Raw genomic sequence first — 20,252 nt, forward strand, 5'->3', positions numbered from 1 at the left:
TTTTAGACCATTGATTAGGCTAAGAACTCACGGCGCTATTTTCACCTGCGCCCGCGGCGGTTGTGAAATTGCGGTTTTATTTCAAAACTCATAGGACCGGTTATTTGCGCGGTTACACAGCCGCCGATCATCGACCGCAAACGTGGCGGGCGATAATCGCAAGACGGGCGGTTCGTTATTGTCGCTTAGCGAGAAGTAGAATATCAACTTCTGGCATAGCCTCCGACCTTAGCTTGTATCTGTACAAACGAAGGGAAATATAAAAATACTGTACATTTAAAATGTATACGCGCACTGTATGCTTCCATTGCATGTTTTTTGTGTTACCTCTGTCTTGTTTGCTTTTTTTATATACATATTTTGTCTTTTGTGATGTGCATTGCAATGTTTCTTTCTAACCTGCAGCAAGGCCTGCAGACTGCTGGCCCGCAGCCACTGGTGGCTCCGCCAAGGCCCGCGCGCCAGCTCCGCCAGCAGAGCGGACGCCTGCACGCGGCTTTCTTGGTTGGGCGCGCTGTGCACGCTCGCGCACGTCTGCACCGCCCACTCGAATATCTGGGAGAGGAGGTGCTCTTCTGTGCCTGTGCAAAACAAATCATCATCATTTCACCATTCATCATCACACATTTCACATTTCTTTCTTTCTTTCTTTCTTTCTTTCAAATCATCATCATTTCATCAGACGTCCACTGCTGAACATAGGCCTCCCCCAATGCTTTCCATGTCGATCGATTGGTAGCGGCCTGCGTCCAGCGCGACCCTGCTACCTTTACGATGTCGTCGGTCCACCTTGTGGGCGGACGTCCCACGCTGCGTTTCCCGGTACGCGGCCTCCATTCCAGAACCTTGCTGCCCCATCGGCCGTCAGTTGAAAAATAAAAATATTTTAGTAGTTTTTTTTTATTAAATCTACTAATTGCAAAAGAACACGCATTTTTATCCTATTCCATTCACAAAGTATTTTGTTTGTCTAAATAAATAAAAATTACAATCACAAAACTAGATAGAAATTCTAAGTAGGCAGATATAATTAAAATGGGTACTGTAGGTGGGCAGTCCTATCGCATGTTGTCATACCGTGACGTACCGCGCGGCTGTTGACATTTATTTCAAAAATATGGCCGAGTTGGAATACTGTATACAGGGTGGAAACGATAAGTGATCTCACTCGATTATTTCTAAACTATACAAGATATTGAAAAACTGGTTACTGATCCTGAAAGTGCTTCACGAGCTCTTTCAAACGGTACCAATAATAGGTTACAGAATAAACGGGAACTATCCGAAAATTCTGTTTCCAGCTTCCATACTAAATGTATGCCAACCACACAATATTAGAAGTGTGTACGATTACATCGAACATTGCAGCGTCAACGCTTTAGATTAAGTAGGCGCTTGCTTATATGTTAATTGCTAATTATTTTTAGTTTAGTTCACGTTCAATTGTCACTGTGTGCACACATCAATAATAAACCTATCAAGCTTCATCAAGTGTTTTCCTGTTCACTATCAAGATAAATGTATGAGTTAACAAGGACTCATACAAAGTGTAATTTATTTTTTGTTAAATAATAAACTTAAAAAGTCGGTTACATAAACTCGTAACTTGCATCTTATTTAAAATTATTTGTGGAAAACATAAGTTTTAGGCTTTACTTGCTATCATATTATCAAGAGATGAGTGCCATGACTGTGATAGTACTAAATGTATGGAAGATGAAAACATTGAATTTTTGGATATATCCAATTTATTCTGTAAGCTATTGTTGATACCGTTGGATAGAACTCGTGGAGCACTTTTAGGATCAGTAACTAGTTTTGCGATATCTTGTGTAGTTTTTAATATTATGTAACTTTACTAAAGGTATGGAAGCTGGAAACATTGAATTTTCGGAGAGTTCCCATTTATTCTGTAACCTATTATTGGTACTGTTTGAAAGAGCTCGTCAAGCACTTTCAGGATCAGTAACCAGTTTTTCGATATCTTGTATAGTTTAGAAATAATCGAGTGAGATCACTTATCGTTTCCACCCTGTAGATAGTATTACCGTGTCTATGGAGACGATATATTTATTTATTTAAAATCTTTGTTGCACACATAAAAATACAGTGGTACAACAGGCGAGCTTAATGCCATGTGATATACCGCAACCGATACTTGACTTTAGGCTTTACTTACCAGGACAGTCAGTCATGACCTCCAGCGCGGCTTCGTGGAAGGCCCGCAGCATGCACGTGTAGTGCTCCCGCTCGCCGGTGGATGGCAGCAGCGGCGTGGCAGCGTGCGGCACCACCCACGCCGACCACGCCTCTAGCAGGCTCGACCACGCTAGTGCTGCCACTGGATACAAACTCAGACATTATACCATGCCTCTAGGACAGTCTTTCCCAAAGTGGGCGATAACGCCTCCTTGTGGGCGCTTCAGGCTTAAAGGGAGGCGGTAAGAAACCCAGAAAAAACAATCGGGACGTTGTGTAGAGGCTTGGGAGGCGTCATCTACTAGGAGGACTCTTAGACACCGAATGAGCTCGACTCTTGACTACAAAAATGGGGGGCGCTAAAAATAATTTATTCTCAAAGTGGGCAGTAGACTAAATAAGTTTGGGAACCGCTGCTCTAAGAGGCTAGACCACGCTAGTGCTGCCACTGGATACAAATACAGAGAATGACAGAGATGTTATACCATGCTTCTAGGAGGCTTGACCACGCTAGTGCTGCCACTGGATACAAACTCAGATGTTATACCATGCTTCTAGGAGGCTTGACCACGCTAGTGCTGCCACTGGATACAAACTCAGATGTTATACCATGCTTCTAGGAGGCTTGACCACGCTAGTGCTGCCACTGGATACAAACTCAGATGTTATACCATGCTTCTAGGAGGCTTGACCACGCTAGTGCTGCCACTGGATACAAACTCAGATGTTATACCATGCTTCTAGCAGGCTAGACCACGCTAGTGCTGCCACTGGATACAAACTCACAGATGTTATACCACGCTTCTAGGAGGCTTGATCACGCTCGCGTTGTCACGGATAAATACTACTATAATAGATTGTTATTTTAATGCAAAAAAAAGATGAAATAATATTTAATTTATTAAATCTCTAATGCCATGTAAAGTGGCACAGACGCCTGCACATCAAATTCAAATTGCAACATCCAATGTAGTTGTAATGAGGGGTAGTTATATTTTGCGACAAATGTGTAGTCTGACAGGCCGAGCCGAACATAATTCGAAAAATTGTTCCAGTGTACTCGTAAGATAATTTGGTATTTTTGGCAGGCGATAACTATATTCAAAACAAAATAATTATTTCTAAAAAATAGCAAATAGCTCACCTCTCTCAGGCGCGTAGCTTAGTTGCACCGCAGCAGCGACGAACGCCCTGTGAAGCACTGACAGTAACTGAGCCACGTGCGGCGCATACGCTGCGTGTCTATCGTCGGGGCCTTTAAGGCCGCTGCGCACCTCCCACCAGATGACGCCGAGCTCGCGGAGCAGGTGGCCTAGCTGGAAGGTGGTGATGATTAGGCTTCTGTAGTACATGTACTATGTTAATAGGAAGCAATTCCTTTAGGTGAACGAGAACGAACTATTCCGTCTTGGTCGTTCAAATCGGTCTTTTAGTTTACTTTAGTGCAGCTGATCACGAATGAATAGGTGTGAAGGAGACGTGAAATTGGTGTCAAACACGCGCGAGCGAGATGGATTCGGCTCTGTCAGTGTGTTGCGAGTATTTTGCGACATTGTACTATAAGGTGATAGTAATAAAGACGTTTTTCGTCCGATCTGATTAAAAAAATTGGTGTACTAAAATGAACTAATAGTGCTAGAATGAGACGTGAGATTAGTGACATGTGAACGCGAGTGAGATGGGTACGGCTCTGTAACTGTGTTGCGAGTATTTTTCGATATTGGACCATAGATACATAGGAATAAAGTCTTTTTTCGTTCGATCTACCTAATAGAATCAGTGTACTAACATGAACTAATAGTACTAGAAGACCGAACTAGTTCATTTGACCGATTGTACTAGTTCGGAGCGATCCGTTCAGTGTCCGAGTAAGAACAAGCCTAGTGATGATAGCAATAGAACAGGCTAGTTGATAGCTTGTAATATGGGCTCAAAGTGACGAGATGATTGAAGAAAAATTTGGGCTATCGTATTTGCTATCAAAATTTCTGAATACTGGTCCCTTTGTGATATTAAATTTTAAATAAATAACTTGAAAATATCGAACTGCCTAATTGCTTTCACAAGTTGGCAGGCGCCATCACCAGATAGAAAATGAAATTACAGAAATCGCTTACAGAAACTAGATGCGACAAGCCGAAGACTGAGGAAGGCCTATGTGTAGCTGTTGTGGACTACTATTAGGCTGATGATGATAACATTTCTAAAATCTAAACCTTACCCTCGTGCTAGTGTGTACTTTTAGCTCATAATCTGCTCATGTGGTCTCTGGTACCACATAAGTCTGTGCAGGTTTAAAGAGTATAATTTAGACTTCTTGGCGGGAATCTGAAGCGTCATGTTAGCGGTTTTGTTTTATTTCCTCAAATTCGTGTTTGGGCGACTATTAATGTGTAATAATGGTGGATATTAACCATGAAGGGTTCGTGAACGTGCATGAGTGTGGGCAAGTGAAGCAAAACAGTGCATCGTGATTCTTCTGGTTCTCTCAAGTTGTCCATAGGAGGTCTCAGTAAGGCACCACAACTTTACTGAGACTCAAAGCGTGGGAAGGGGTATCATCTATCATCCTTCATTATATCATTACTTGATCTCATTTTGTAACTCGTATCACATAAATACTTGAAAATGGCACAAATCAAGTCGACCTCGACGTGTATTGCCAACATAATCAAAAAAGAAGAAGAAGAGTATAATTTAGATGACGTAGAGTCCACAGCTGGCTGCACCGACTACCGCCACACTACCGGCGCCTCACCTGGTCGCACGGCAGGCCCGGCGCCCGCAGCAGCGCCGCGCGCGCCACGTGCGACAGCTGCGCGGGCGGCAGCCAGGCGGCGGCGGCGCGGCAGCACCCGCTGGCGAGAGCGGCCAGCTCGGAGCCCGGCAGGCTGCAGCGACTGCCGCTACACTACCGGCGCCTCACCTGGTCGCACGGCAGGCCCGGCGCCCGCAGCAGCGCCGCGCGCGCCACGTGCGACAGCTGCGCGGGCGGCAGCCAGGCGGCGGCGGCGCGGCAGCACCCGCTGGCGAGAGCGGCCAGCTCGGAGGCCCGCAGGCTGCAGCGACTGCCGCTACACTACCGGCGCCTCACCTGGTCGCACGGCAGGCCCGGCGCCCGCAGCAGCGCCGCGCGCGCCACGTGCGACAGCTGCGCGGGCGGCAGCCAGGCGGCGGCGGCGCGGCAGCACCCGCTGGCGAGAGCGGCCAGCTCGGAGCCCGGCAGGCTGCAGCGACTGCCGCTACACTACCGGCGCCTCACCTGGTCGCACGGCAGGCCCGGCGCCCGCAGCAGCGCCGCGCGCGCCACGTGCGACAGCTGCGCGGGCGGCAGCCAGGCGGCGGCGGCGCGGCAGCACCCGCTGGCGAGAGCGGCCAGCTCGGAGCCCGGCAGGCTGCAGCGACTGCCGCTACACTACCGGCGCCTCACCTGGTCGCACGGCAGGCCCGGCGCCCGCAGCAGCGCCGCGCGCGCCACGTGCGACAGCTGCGCGGGCGGCAGCCAGGCGGCGGCGGCGCGGCAGCACCCGCTGGCGAGAGCGGCCAGCTCGGAGCCCGGCAGGCTGCAGCGACTGCCGCTACACTACCGGCGCCTCACCTGGTCGCACGGCAGGCCCGGCGCCCGCAGCAGCGCCGCGCGCGCCACGTGCGACAGCTGCGCGGGCGGCAGCCAGGCGGCGGCGGCGCGGCAGCACCCGCTGGCGAGAGCGGCCAGCTCGGAGCCCGGCAGGCTGCAGCGACTGCCGCTACACTACCGGCGCCTCACCTGGTCGCACGGCAGGCCCGGCGCCCGCAGCAGCGCCGCGCGCGCCACGTGCGACAGCTGCGCGGGCGGCAGCCAGGCGGCGGCGGCGCGGCAGCACCCGCTGGCGAGAGCGGCCAGCTCGGAGCCCCGGCAGGCTGCAGCCGACTGCATGCCGACCAACTGCAGCCACAGAACAGAACTTTGATACGATGTTGACACCGTTTATAGATCGTTTCGTCCACGAAGACGCGCCTCACCATTCTTCCCCTAATGTTTGAGTGTTATCGGTACACGTTAATTTAACCATGAGTGCACACGCACACTACAATAATGACGATCGGATTGCTCGGATCAAACTCCCCGCACCCCGCACTTCCCTCGACCAAAAATTTGTGATCTATAGGATCGAGGTACGATATTAACGCCGCTTAACATCCATGCACATTTATATCGTCCACGTGCGTTTTGAAAAAGCGAGTTGCTGCGCTGCTAGACTTAAAAAACTTTACCATTTCTTGGCTGCATTGATTGCGATAACATAGAGAGCACACCGCAATCACATTACTTGAAATAACCATACATAACTAAGCAAAACTCTTAAACAGGTAACTTATAGGTACAATTCAGAGAAAAACTCCTAAAAAGTTCTTTCAGTCAATAAGTGCCATTGAAAAAGTTTTCTTTCTTTCTTTTTTTAATGAAGCCTTACCACAGAATAATAATAAGTACTACGTACAGAAGTTTTACTTCGCGAAGGTATTTAAAAAAATGTATGCCCAATGTCATTAACAATATGGTGTAATTTAGCTTGTCTCAAGAGTTAAGCACCATTTTGTTGACAAATGTCAGTGATCGGTACTGCGCCGAAGCTATAGGGCTGACTTCGGTAAAATGATGTGACGTGAGGTGCCAAACTGCAGAAAATGGCGGAGGAAACACATAATTTAGCATGAATTATCATGAATAATATTAACTACTTATTTACCTCTCAGTGTCTTCAGGCAACTTAAAAAAGTACATTCTGTGTTTTTGTTATTATTTAGGCAGTTAAATACTGCACAGTATTTAGTACACCATTTTCTTTATTTTTTTCCATCATACACAAGAATACGCGTGCGTGAGTCAATGTTCGCTCGTATGTGAGGCCTTGTCGAATAGTAATCCTGTAGGGGGCCATCGTGTGTGTTTTGTTTTCGATGTAAACTCGCGGAGTTGAACAGGCCTGGCCTTACCTCGAGCAACACCTGGTAGTCGGGCTCGTCTCTCGCGGCCCAGCGCTGCGCCGCTTCCGTCAGCTCATTGAGTACTTCGCTACGCTGCGCCGGCGTCGCGGTGTCCGCCCATCGGCTCATGTCGAACTGCGGCGCAAACATATTCACCGTTATAATAAACGAACACGGTTTTTCTTTGCAAGATCGAATCAGAAATTAGGAAATCCGTAAACAAACTAAAGTCGCTGACATAGCCCGACGGATTAGCAAGCTGAAGTGGCGATGGGCAGGGCACACAGTACGCAGAACTGACGGCCGATGGGGCAGCAAGGTTCTGGAATGGAGACCGCGTACCGGAAAACGCAGCGTGAGACGTCCACCTACAAGGTGGACCGACGACATCGTAAAGGTAGCACGGAAGCGCTGGATGCAGGCCGCTACCAATTGATCAACCTAGGGGAGGCCTATGTTCAGCAGTGGACGTCCTATGGCTAAAATGATGATGATGAATAAACGAATAAGGTTTAAATTAGGGTGGCATATCGGCCAGAGGCAAAGGCTTTAAAACTGTGTATAATGATAAATTTAATTATTATCGCACACTAGTTGGAACCACCATAGACATTGCCAATCTTTTTCGGGGGTCCATTTTCGGGGTCCACGCGCGGGGGGGCCACCAGCGGCCCGATGAGGCCCGCGCGGCGCTGTGCACCACTGCTGACTCACCCGAGACAGGTAGCTGAACAGTGCGGACGGCGGCAGCGGGCCGCGCAGCAGGGCGCTGTGCAGCGTAGGGATGTGCGCGGGGTCCACGCGCGGGGGGGCCACCAGCGGCCCGATGAGCGTCTGCGCAGCGCTGTTGTTGTACGAACGCCTGATCAGGTACGAGCAGAGGACGCCGTCGGAGGATAACCAGCGCTGTGGGATTGAAGAAATAAAAGGAGTACATGTATGTGTTACGGCTAAAGATAAGTGTGAACATAAACTTAAGATTCGCCGGCTAAACTTAAGTTTATCTTCGAGAAGCAGCTAAAGTTCGATAACATGTTAGTTTGCGTCGTGATATTCGATCTTTAGCCGGCTAATGTGCACATTAGCCAAAACGAAACGGCTAAAAATGTATTCGATGGGCGCGCCAGGCCTGCGGAGGGCTTGAGGGGGCGGTGGGGAGACAACGAATAGCTTCATATTATTTAACAATTGTGACTAGGTATTGTTTTAAGTAGTAATTAAAACTGAAGAAGTTTTATTTTGTTTTATTTTGTAATTTTAAATACCTACCTACAGAAGATTCTGTAATGACCAAATGGTTCCTTATTGTTTTATTTTAATGATTAGGTACCTAGATATTGTTTTAAGTAATTAATATTTTGTTATTGTAATAATTGTAATTTTGAATACCTACATAGGTACATAAAACTAAAGTATGTGTAATGATAGTGACTATTTTTTAAAAAAGTTTTCGTGTCAAAATAGTAAACATTATTACATTGTTTCTTTTCCATTTCCTTCTACATTTTTAGCCAAGGGCCTGCGGTTACACTTAAGTTTAGCCGGCTAAAGATACAAGAAACTAACATTAACACCTCGTCGAAGATAAACTTAAGTTTAGCCGGCTAATCTTAAGTTTATGTTCACACTTATCTTTAGCCGTAACATATGTATGAGGAACCTATCTTTTCTCAAACTATCGATCATCATGTGTATATTATTTTAAAAATATTGTTTACCTCGGCGAGCTGCTCGACGAAGGCGGCGAGCGTGACGGCCGCGGCGCCCCCCGCGCGCGCCGCCGCCTGCAGCGCCAGCTCCGCCACGCGGCCCGCCGCCTCGCGGCTTGGTATGCGCCTGGTTAAGGAGGAAACTCGTTACTAAGAGCCTTGAGGGCCTAGTGTGAGTTTTTATCAAACGCGTCAAAAAATGACATTAAATGTATAACGGATTGTACAGTGCCCCTAGCGGGAAACGTTCAAAAACTAAAATTTTCATACAAGTTTTAAACGCGCTCACACTCAAGCCTTGATCACACGTAACGAGTAATCGGGCGAGACAGTGCTCTCGGCCGAGTACTCGGTGCGTATGAACATAGCACCGAGTGATCGGCCGAGTACTCGGCCGAGCAAAGCGGCGAGACAGTAACTCGACTCCCGTTCTACTTACTAGGCCGAGTGTCCACCACCCTCCCGCTGCCCCGCACTGTCTCGCTCGCTCGCTCGGCAGGTCTGAACATGCACTGTCTCGCCACTCGGCCAAATGATTGACGTCACGTCCACAGATTAGAGAAAAAGAAAAGTCTCAATAGAACTGAACTGACTGTACTAATTTCAAAACACATGTGAACAGCTACTCGCTTACATCACTGACTCGACCGAGTAAACATTTTATTGTCTCGCCTGTTTACTCGGTTCGTGTGATCAAGGCTTAAGGCTGAGTGCAGGTGCGGTTTTGTTCCCCAGTCGATAAAGCACATGATGTAGTGCCCTGAGTGCCCGAGCAACTGCACGTGGGTGGATTTAATGAATGCTGCTGACAACGCCATTCTTGTAGCGGAGTTTTGGGCTGACACTGTGTAGGTTTGTTGTCGACACGATAAGAAGAAGAAGGCTGAGTTGCACCACCTAACTTTGACCGTAACTTTAATGATAAACGATGCTTTTTGTATGGAGTTTGACAGATTTTTGACGTTTGTCAAAGTTAAAGTAAGACGGTGCAACTCAGCTTAACTTTTTTATGACTACTTAATAATATAAATAAATAAATGTCCTTGGACATTTTACACTGCGCTTCTAGTCCCAAACTAAGCAAAGCTTGTACTTTGGGTACTAGACAACGGATATAAATATACTTAAATACTTTTTTTTTGTAAATACATACTTAATATACATAGAATACACCCAGTCCAATACAAACAAATAATTATGTTCATGCACACAAATGTTTGTACTGTAAGGGAATCGAACCCGCTACCTCCAGAATAGTAGTCCGTTTCGAACCACTACACCAAACGGCCGCCCAAATCAAATGCATTTAAAACTGATCCAATAGTTAGGCAATGTTTGAAAAAATGAGTAAAATGTTTCTTCTGCAGGCGCCCTACGCCGAACAATTTTGAGTACATTAAAGATAATTTCGAGTACATTGAAGATGTATGATGAACTATTGTCATGTTGCGTTTAATTGTTCACCAGTACCTCTAGCATGAACAACTTTCGTCAACAACAATCAATCTTAGAATTAAACGATAACGTGACAATTTTGATTCTCAAAATAAGTTTCGTGCAACCACATCTCATACTAAGTTCACTTTACGACACGTCATAAGGGCGCTGTTGTAGTTTTCATACTAAATCTTTTGATGGCGATTCGAGTACGCAAACGATTTGAACTCGAAAGTTTTTCGTGCTAGCCGTACTGGAGACACATACAAGGGACACATACCACAGAATAAGTAATAGTACAGGTACAGAAGGATTACTCCGCAAGACGATTTAAATAAATGCGAGTCTTGCTACGACGCGATACAGTGGAATTCAGCTCGCACAGCACTACGTACCTACAATTTTATTCACCTACAAGTTTTATCTCTTTCTATCGCGTGCCTCTGAACTCTTCTTACGCTGTTAGGGTTGCTGTCTAGTGAAAAAATAATTAATCTACTTATTTGTAATGAGGTACGTATGTAGGTAAGTATGCATTCATTATGGAAAACCTTGGGAGAGGCCTTTATCCAGCAGTGGACGTCATTTGGCTGAAACGGACGAACGAATTCTGAACAGTAGTCATGGTAGGTAAGGTTCCTATATTATCCTAAGAATTATTGATTACCTACATGGCCAACATACCTTTCAGTCTTTTGGTCAGCTCAGCATCTTTGGGAAGCGAAAAAAAAAGATAAATCCGGTAGATTTCTTTTCGAATTTAAACACCCGAACGCTGCACAATATTTCTTTCTCTTTATGTCCATTTTTAAATAATACTTCGATCATAGAATTATAATCATACTACAACGCACGCCAGCGTCCTGACGGGCGCGCGCGTGACACTCGACTGATATAATACCCGCCGGCGGGGCGCTTCGCTGTAGGTAATTATCGGATGTACCGCGCGGAGTGAGCCAGGCCTGCACATACCTGACGATAGTGAACAGTGCGGCCGCTGTTCGCGCGGCGTGCGGTCGCGGGCGCGCCAGCCGCCGCGTGCACGCCATCGCCTTGGCCCTGCAAATACGAAAATTACATTTTTCCTTTCATTTTGTAAGAAAAAAATATTTTTTACTAACACTTGACTCAAATCTGACTTTGAGGCTCGCTTTGTTTTTGTTTTGTTAACGTTTTATTTACTTTCTTAATGCTGTGCTAATGTGAAATTAAATAATGTAAAATAATAATTATCTCATTGTAAGTGAACTATGTAAGTATGTATGTATGAAAGTTCTTATGAGAATAAAATCTTTAAACCTAAATTGACGAGTAAGGCTTCTTATACACGAGCGACTCATAGCCGACGGCAGTGGCAATGGCAGCGCTCGCACACTCACTGCGGGCGCCCGTCGCACAGTCGCGACGGCAATATAATTACGCGCGAGGGATAAGGATGGGTAGATTGGGGTCATTGGACGAAATTCTACGTGCTCAGCGACCGGACTTTAATTGTGTAAAAGTTTAAAAATAAATCAAACTGAGTTGACACTGTTTGCATTTTTTGTTAGGTATCTTAAAAGGATTGTATAGCGATTGTATTCCGTACTTACCTGTTTTCTTTTATACCCTGTACCGCGCCCACTGCTATGCACCACTCGTGGCCCTGTACAATAATAAATACACTGTATTATGTACTTACCAATCAGGTTATAATGAAAATACATTACAAAAATCACCTGAAATGCAAGCTAAAAGCTTCCCCTTACCGATAACTAGCTTTCCGCCCGCGGCTTCGCGCGCGTGGACTACATTATCTACATATTTTACGGAACCCTATTTTTCTCCAAAATAAAATTTTGCCTATGGTACTCGTGGATAATGTAGCTTTCGAATGGTGAAAGAATTTTTAAAAACGATCCAGTAGTTTTTGATTCATATTCATATTCATAACAAACAAACAAACAAAGTTTTCCTCTTTATAATATTAGTGTAGAAAAAAGTATAATACGTACCGATGGCGCATACGTGACCTGAGCGCAGCGCTGAGAGCAATACTTGCGCATAACGGGCAAGGGTTTGGCCACGCGTTGTTCCTGCACAAGCTTCCACAGCACTATGTTAAGGTTTGCCAACGTTGACACCTCTGCATTCGATTCCCTGTAAGAACATATATATTTTTTTTTTATCTACAACGAGGAAGCTCTTGGCCTGTATCTCACCTGATGGTAAGTGATGATTAGGCCGAAGGTGAAAGCGAGCTTCGCCCGGAATCCTCAACCACGGAGGAACTGGCTATCTTACCTCTAACTGCCGGAACACAATAATGCTGTTAACATTGTTGTTATGGCGACAGACTTAGGTAAGATGGTGGTAGCTAGCCAGGCGGACTTAGAACAAGCCCTACCACCAACCAAACCGAACAGGAAAATCTGCCCCGACTGGGAATCTAACCCGGGACCTCTGCGTCTGAAGCAGGTGGTCTTACCACTAGACCACAGAGGCGGTTAAAAAATAGATGAAGGAAACAACCAGTTGCTATCGATAAAATTGCTACTCTAAAATTAAATCTGGAATTCGAAAATGTTTAGACGATTCACACGAATCGATCTAGTCAAACGAGATTGTTGTATGTCAGTCTCATGTTTTTTCCGAATGGCTCTCGCAGCGTCCAACTTAGGCTGAGTTGCACCACCTAAACATTAATCGTAACTATAACTTTAACCGGTGTTTTGGTATGAATTTTGACAGACTTGCCGTTTCTTACGGTTAAAGTTAAGGTGGTGTAACTCAGACTTACAGTTAAATAAACCCTAAAACAGTATCGGTACTTACTTCGCCAACTTTTGCAGATCTTGGCAGTGAGATTCAACGAGACTCAGAAGGGAGCGAATGTCTTTGAAGTCCACCTTGTCCACAGGCGACTTGACGGCCGGCAGTCGAGACCTGTGGAAGGGAAATAATATGAGAATCTACTTTTATTTTATAACAAACTAGCTTTCCGGCCGCGGCTTCGCGCGCGTGGACTACATTATCTACATATTTTACGGAACCCTATTTTTTTCCAAAATAAAATTTAGCCTAGATGTTACTCGTGGATAATGTAGCTTTTGAATGGTGAAAGATTTTTTAAAAACGGTCCAGTAGATTTTGAGCCTATTCATTACAACTAAACAAACAAACAAAGTTTTCCTCTTTATAATATTAGTGTAGATAGGTACAATGAAAGCATTAAAATGCCAGGTACAGTGTCAGGTAAACTTAGCTAACACATAAAACAAACAGTGCCGAAAGCCGATTCTACTGCATGGATTGCTCGTGCTAAATGAGTTTATACGGGAAAATACGTACAGTGGGCCACATTTCACCATCCATTTCAAATAGTTTTTTAGATATAACGAGAGGCATGACCGGATATAGGTTGCTGGATCTGTGGCCCACTGTAAGTATACGTTAGATTTAATTTGAGCAGTACTATTGATCGTAATATTGATCTATTTCGATTTAATACCAACATCTTATAACAATGGTATTTGTTTTAAATCTTTATTATTTTCTATTCCGCACGAATACCACTTTTTAAACGCATACCAAAACAAGTTTATTTTATAGGTATAAGGTACAGTCAATAAAAAAAAATCTTTTAGTTGTGAAAATAAGTTGTGTTTATTTAACAAAATCAGTTTAACCAAACAAACTTAAATATAGTAAGTATATGTTTAATTAAAAAATAAAATATCACAGGCAATCAACTTGACATAATATTTAAATCTAGTAATTACGTGACTATTCCCACCTCTCGTTCCCACCACTGCAACTCCTGTGTAGCCAGGATCTACAGCTTGACCCCCACAAAAACCCAACCAATGAAGGTCAAGTTTGTCCCGGGGGAAAGTTAAACTGTCATTGGACCCGCAACGAAATTAATCAGATGAACATAGGAGGAGTTAGAAATTAAGGTTCGTCTTCCCTCCATTGCATAGCGGATATTAAAATCTAGTAAGTATAATGTTTTGTTTCACAATAAAATATAAGAGGCAATCACCTTTTAATATTAAAATATAGTAAGTGTTTTTATTTTTCTAGCTGACTGCACCAAGATTAATATTTTGGTATTAATTCGGAATAGATCGTACATTAAAATTAATTTAAAGAGTGGTATCCGATCGGAATAGAAAATAAAAAAGTATAAAAACAAATACCATCGGTATCAGATGATGGTATTGGATCCGATCCAATCGTAATGTGAAATATTAACCCGTTTGTGGCCTGTGTAAACTACCTACCTCTTGGGCTTAGTGTTTTTTATATCCATGAGCACTCGGACGACTGTGTCGTAGGGCGTGGCTTGCGCGGGGGGCGGGGCTTCCGGCGCGGGAGGCGGCAGGGGGAGGGGCTCCCGCTCCGCGGGGGGCGTGGTCGCGCGGCTGCGTGACACCTCCCACACCGCTTCTTGCAACTGTTTCAAATGGCAATGCCAGCTTTTGTATGGAAAGTGGCGTCATTTTTTTTTCGCGCGGACATCGATCAAACTTNGAGACAGGTAGCTGAACAGTGCGGACGGCGGCAGCGGGCCGCGCAGCAGGGCGCTGTGCAGCGTAGGGATGTGCGCGGGGTCCACGCGCGGGGGGGCCACCAGCGGCCCGATGAGGCCCGCGCGGCGCTGTGCATCACTAGTGACTCACCCGAGACAGGNTTTTTACTGGGGTCAAAATTGAACGTTAGGGAGACCATGGCGAGGCCTATCGATGGTTACAGGGTTATCCATTGTTTTTGGGACACCCTGTATGTATGAGGAACCTATCTTTTCTCAAACTAGCGATCATCATGTCTTGTGTATATTATTTTAAAAAATATGTTTTACCTCGGCGAGCTGCTCGACGAAGGCGGTGAGCGTGACGGCCGCGGCGCCCCCCGCGCGCGCCGCCGCCTGCAGCGCCAGCTCCGCCACGCGGCCCGCCGCCTCACGGTTTGGTATGCGTCTGGTGGGGGCGCAAACTCATCATCATCATCATCAACAGCCCTTTACAGTCCACTACTGGACTATGAGCCTCCTCCACTACAGTGGAGGGTTTTGCCATAATCCCCACGCTTGGCAGGCGGGTTGGAGATCGCAGTTTAAAAGATTTATGTTTGTCAGAGAGCGCTGCTGCCCGTTCTCTGTTTGATGTGTAGTCCCTAAGTCGCCTCTTACGACACCCGCGGGAAGAGTAGGGGTTGGTGACAAATGTATTCTACTCTGCCGTCACCACACGGCAAACTCATCATATGACTACCAAATTAAAGGCATTCAAAACTGATTTATTAGCTAGGTTATTTAAAATGTTCCTCCTGCAGGCGCCCAGCGCCCACAATATGTCATCTTGCGTTCAATAGACATTTTGACACCATACCCCAATAATTCGGAACCACAACTGTTTTAAAAAGACCCTACATTCTGGTCTTAAAAACTTAATTCATCTTCATCATCATCAACAGCCCTTTACAGTCCACTACTGGACTATGAGCCTCCTCCACTATAGTGGAGGGTTTAGCCATAATCCCCACGCTTGGCAGGCGGGTAGGAGATCGCAGTTTAAAAGATTGATGTTTGTCAGAGAGCGCTGCTACCCGTTCTCTGTTTGATGTGATGTGTATTTATTTATTTATTTATTTATACTTCAGCACACAAAGTAACAAATGCACTGTGGCGGACTTAATGTAGTGTAATAATGTAGTGTAGTCCCTAAGTCGCCTCTTACGACACCCGCGGGAAGAGTAGGGGTTGGTGACAAATGTAATTCATCTTAAATTACCTGTAAATTACGATTTTTGTTCGCATTGTAATTGAAAAAAGGAGTTTGATTGAGTTGATAAAATAGTGACGTCAATTGCTTGTAATGCCATACAAAATCTATGGGAGAGTTTCGTTTTGACAGTTTTAAAAAGTACGTCAATTGAGTGGTGGTGTCAACATGTCTATTGTTCACCAGGAGATGAAGCGCTCCTGCACACGACGCCGCTACACTGTTCATACGCACCGAGTAAAACCGCCGCCGCGCCGCCACCGCGCCATCTAAGCATAATTTCGCCCGCGGCGCGGCAGCGGTGTTTACGCGGCGCGTATAAACAGTGCAAAGGCGCGGCGACGGCGCGGCGGCGGCGCGGTTGCGGCGTCGTGTGCAGGAGCGCGAAGCGGTACCTACCTGACGATAGTGAACAGTGCGGCCGCTGTGCGAGCCGCGTGCGGTCGCGGGCGCGCCAGCCGCCGCGTGCACGCCATCGCCTTGGCCCTGCAAATACGAAAATTACATTTTTCCTTTCATTTTGTAAGAAAAAAATACTTTTTACTAACACTTGACTCAAATATGACTTTGAGGCTCGCTTTGTTTTTGTTTTGTTTATGTTTTATTTACTTTCTTGATGCTGTGCTGCGCTCAAATGTAAAATAATAACTATCTCATAGTAAGTGAACTATGTATAATGTTCTTATGAGAATAAAGTCTTTAAACCTAAACTGACGAGTAAGGCTTCTTATACACAAGCGACTCATAGCCGACGGCAGTGGCAACGGCAGCTGTCGCCTCGTCGACGACTGCCGCCGACAGATGTCGTTAGCTGCAGTTGTAGCTTGTCGCATCCTGTACAAAGAAACAGCCGCCAAAAGGTGGCGAGAGCTGCGGTTGCCACTGCCGTCGACTTTTAGCCGCTCGTGTATAAGAACACTAATGCCCGTTTTCACCATCAATCCCTAATTTTTAAGTGACCCCTACGGTAACACTCATAACTTAGGGATTGATAGTGAAAATGGGCATAAGGATAACACTTTTTTTAAACTAATGGTGTAAAAGTAAATTAAAGTGAGTTGACACTGTTTGAATTTTTTGTTAGGTATCTTAAAAGGATTCGTGGTTCGGTTTAAAATTGTATAGCGATTCAATGAGGGCTATCGTTTTAGCGCTCACCAGTTAGCGCCACTGTAGAGTAAGGTCCTGTCACTTGCTAGTCGCGAAGACAGTGGCGCCAACTGGTGAGCGCTAAAGTGGTAGGAAGACTATCGCATTTGCACTCATCAAGATGGCGCCACTGTAGAGTAAGGTCCTGTCAATCGCCAGGGGTGCCAACTGTTAAGTATAAAAACGATAGCCCTCAATGAGTAGCGTACTTACCTGTTTTCTTTTATGCCCTGTACCGCGCCCACTGCTATGCACCATTCGTGGCCCTGTACAATAATAAATACACTGTATTATGTTATACCAATTAGGTTATACTAGCGTCCGCCCGCGACTTCGTACGCGTGGACCTCGTTTAATCACTAATTATGTTGATAGATGGCGTTTCACGGCTTCCCCGCATGAATAATTTACGAACGTCAAAATTTTTTGGTCCAGCGCGAGAAGATTTTAACTGATAGATGGCGCTTTTTACCAGCGTCTTATTTATTTATTGAAATTTAGTTGGTCACATATCGTCATAAATTATAGCCTATATGTTAATCTGGGTTATAAACAATAATACTGTAGTTTCAACAAAATCCGTTCAGCAGTTTTTGCGTGAAAGAGTAACAAACATCCAGACATCCAGACATCCAAACTTTCGCATTTATAATATTAGTAGGAAGTAGGATTGAAAATACATTACAAACATCACCTGAAATGCAAGCTAAAAGCTTCTCAATATCGATAAAAAAGTATAATACGTACCGATGGCGCATACGTGACCTGAGCGCAGCGCTGAGAGCAATACTTGCGCATAAAGGGCAAGGGTTTGGCCACGCGTTGTTCCTGCACAAGCTTCCACAGCACTATGTTAAGGTTTGCCAACGTTGACACCTCTGCATTCGATTCCCTGTAAGAACATAGATGTAGGAAACAACCAGTTGATATCGATAAATTCATTGCTACTCTAAAATTAAATCTGGAATTCGAAAATGTTAGACGATTCACACGAATCGATAACTATAGTCTGGTCCGGGAGCACGTATAATTTTGTCCAATGACCCCAAGCTACCCATCCTTATCGCTCGCGCGTAATTAAATTGCTGTCGCGACTATGGGACGGGCGCCCGCAGTGAGTGTGCGAGCGTGACAGCAACATAATTACGCGCGAGCGACAAGGATGGGTAGCTTGGGGTCATTGGACAAAATTCTACGTGCTCCCGGACCAGACTATAGTTGAACGAGATTGTTGTATGTCGAGTCTCATGTTTTTTCCGAATCGCTCTCGCAGCGTCCACCTTAAGCTGAGTTGCACCACCTAAACAATAACCGTAACTTTAACCGGTGTTTTAGTATGAAGTTTGACAGACTTTTGCCGTTAGTTACCGTTAAAGTTAAGGTGGTGTAATTCAGACTTACAGGTAAATAAACCCTAAAACAGTATCGGTACTTACTTCGCCAACTTTTGCAGATCTTGGCAGTGAGATTCAACGAGACTCAGAAGGGAGCGAATGTCTTTGAAGTCCACCTTGTCCACAGGCGACTTGACGGCCGGCCGTCGAGACCTGTGGAAGAATAATATGAAGTGAATAAGGGATTCGTATAAAGAGACACACACGTTTCCAGTTAAGTTGATCTACTTTTATTTTATAATAATAGGTACAATGAAAGCATTAAAGTGTCAGAGGTGCACAGTGTCAGAAGATTATATTTAAACTTAGCTAACACATAAATCAAACAATGCCGACTGCCGATTCTACTGCATGGATTGCTCATGCTGAATGAGTTTATACTACCTGTTCGCGCTAAGTTTGCCGGTCCGTGGAATGCGCATCCCCTCCCCCAATTAAACGATATTAGTTAGTGATAAACGCAATTAATGTGTCTTATTTTACGCAAATACACAATTTATATCTTATATATATATTTATATAATTTAAATATAGTTTGTTATAGTTATAGACACTTCCCTTCGATTGACGTCATATCGCCTGCGGCAAACTTAAAGCGAGCGGATAGTACGGGAAAATACGTACAGTGAGCCACATTTCACCATCCATTTCAAATAGAATTACTTTAGAAGGAATATACCTTGAGATAGAACGAGACGACATGACAGGTATCAGGAGCTGTGGCCCACTGTACGTATACGTTAGAGATTTTATTTGAGCAGTAATATTAAATTAACCCTTTCCGTTTGTGGCCTGTGTAAACTACTTACCTCTTGGGCTTCGTGTTCTTTATGTCCATGAGCACTCGGACGACTGTGTCGTAGGGCGTGGCGGGCGCGGGGGGCGGGGCTTCCGGCGCGGGCGGCGGCAGGGGGAGGGGCTCCCGCTCCGCGGGGGGCGTGGTCGCGCGGCTGCGTGACACCTCCCACACCGCTTCTTGCAACTGTTTCAAATGGCAATGCCAGATTTTGTATGGAAAGTGGCGTCTTTTTTTTTCGCGCGGCCATCGATCAAACTTTGTTTTTTGATTACAAAATAAACCAAACTTACTATGGCATGTATACCTCTAAACTCAGTCTGAACTGAGTTACGAGCATTAGAAGTTTGATGATTTTCATACAAGATTTGCTTTTTGTGCGCAAGTTTTGTAAGAAATTGCAACAAAATATTGCGCTATTTTTTTATTGCGCTGATTCTGCTCCATACTGATGTCTGGAGCCTTTAATGGATGATATTGTTTGTTTACACATACAATCTCACTATTTTGTTGCAATTTCTTACAAAACTTTGCGCGCAAAAAGCAAATCTAGTATGAAAATCATCTAACTTCTAATGCTCGTAACTCAGTTCAGACTGTGTTTAGAGGTATACATGTCATAGTAAGTTTGGTTTATTACACTATTTTTTATTAAAAAAACAAAGTTTGGTCGATGGCCGCGCGAAAAAAAAAGACGCCAATTTCCGGCATTGTCTAAATAACATTCGTTTATTCGGTTGTTGAATAGCTCGCAGCCGTGTGGTGACGGCAGAGTAGAATACATTTGTCACCAACCCCTACTCTTCCCGCGGGTGTCGTAAGAGGCCACTTAGGG

At 45.2% G+C, this 20,252-nt stretch overlaps 1 protein-coding gene across 1 annotated transcript in view; it reads right to left on the reverse strand.

The window, feature by feature from the left end:
• The window catches only part of LOC114362307 (uncharacterized), a 33,192-nt gene that overhangs the window by 2,732 nt on the left and 10,208 nt on the right, over positions 1-20,252 (reverse strand). Inside the window, exons 6-17 of the mRNA XM_028317621.1 lie at positions 19,431-19,603; positions 18,664-18,774; positions 17,975-18,119; positions 17,441-17,493; positions 11,286-11,372; positions 8,886-9,003; positions 7,882-8,073; positions 7,177-7,302; positions 5,966-6,124; positions 3,344-3,515; positions 2,180-2,341; positions 400-581 (exon numbers count right to left, since the gene is read on the reverse strand). Of these exons, the coding sequence (XP_028173422.1) occupies positions 400-581; positions 2,180-2,341; positions 3,344-3,515; positions 5,966-6,124; positions 7,177-7,302; positions 7,882-8,073; positions 8,886-9,003; positions 11,286-11,372; positions 17,441-17,493; positions 17,975-18,119; positions 18,664-18,774; positions 19,431-19,603 (1,680 nt within the window). The remainder of the gene's footprint in view (positions 1-399; positions 582-2,179; positions 2,342-3,343; positions 3,516-5,965; positions 6,125-7,176; positions 7,303-7,881; positions 8,074-8,885; positions 9,004-11,285; positions 11,373-17,440; positions 17,494-17,974; positions 18,120-18,663; positions 18,775-19,430; positions 19,604-20,252) is intronic.

This window comes from Ostrinia furnacalis, unplaced genomic scaffold (assembly GCF_004193835.3).
Source record: "Ostrinia furnacalis isolate ACB-3 unplaced genomic scaffold, ASM419383v2 OfSCF6387, whole genome shotgun sequence".
NCBI lineage: Eukaryota > Metazoa > Arthropoda > Insecta > Lepidoptera > Crambidae > Ostrinia > Ostrinia furnacalis.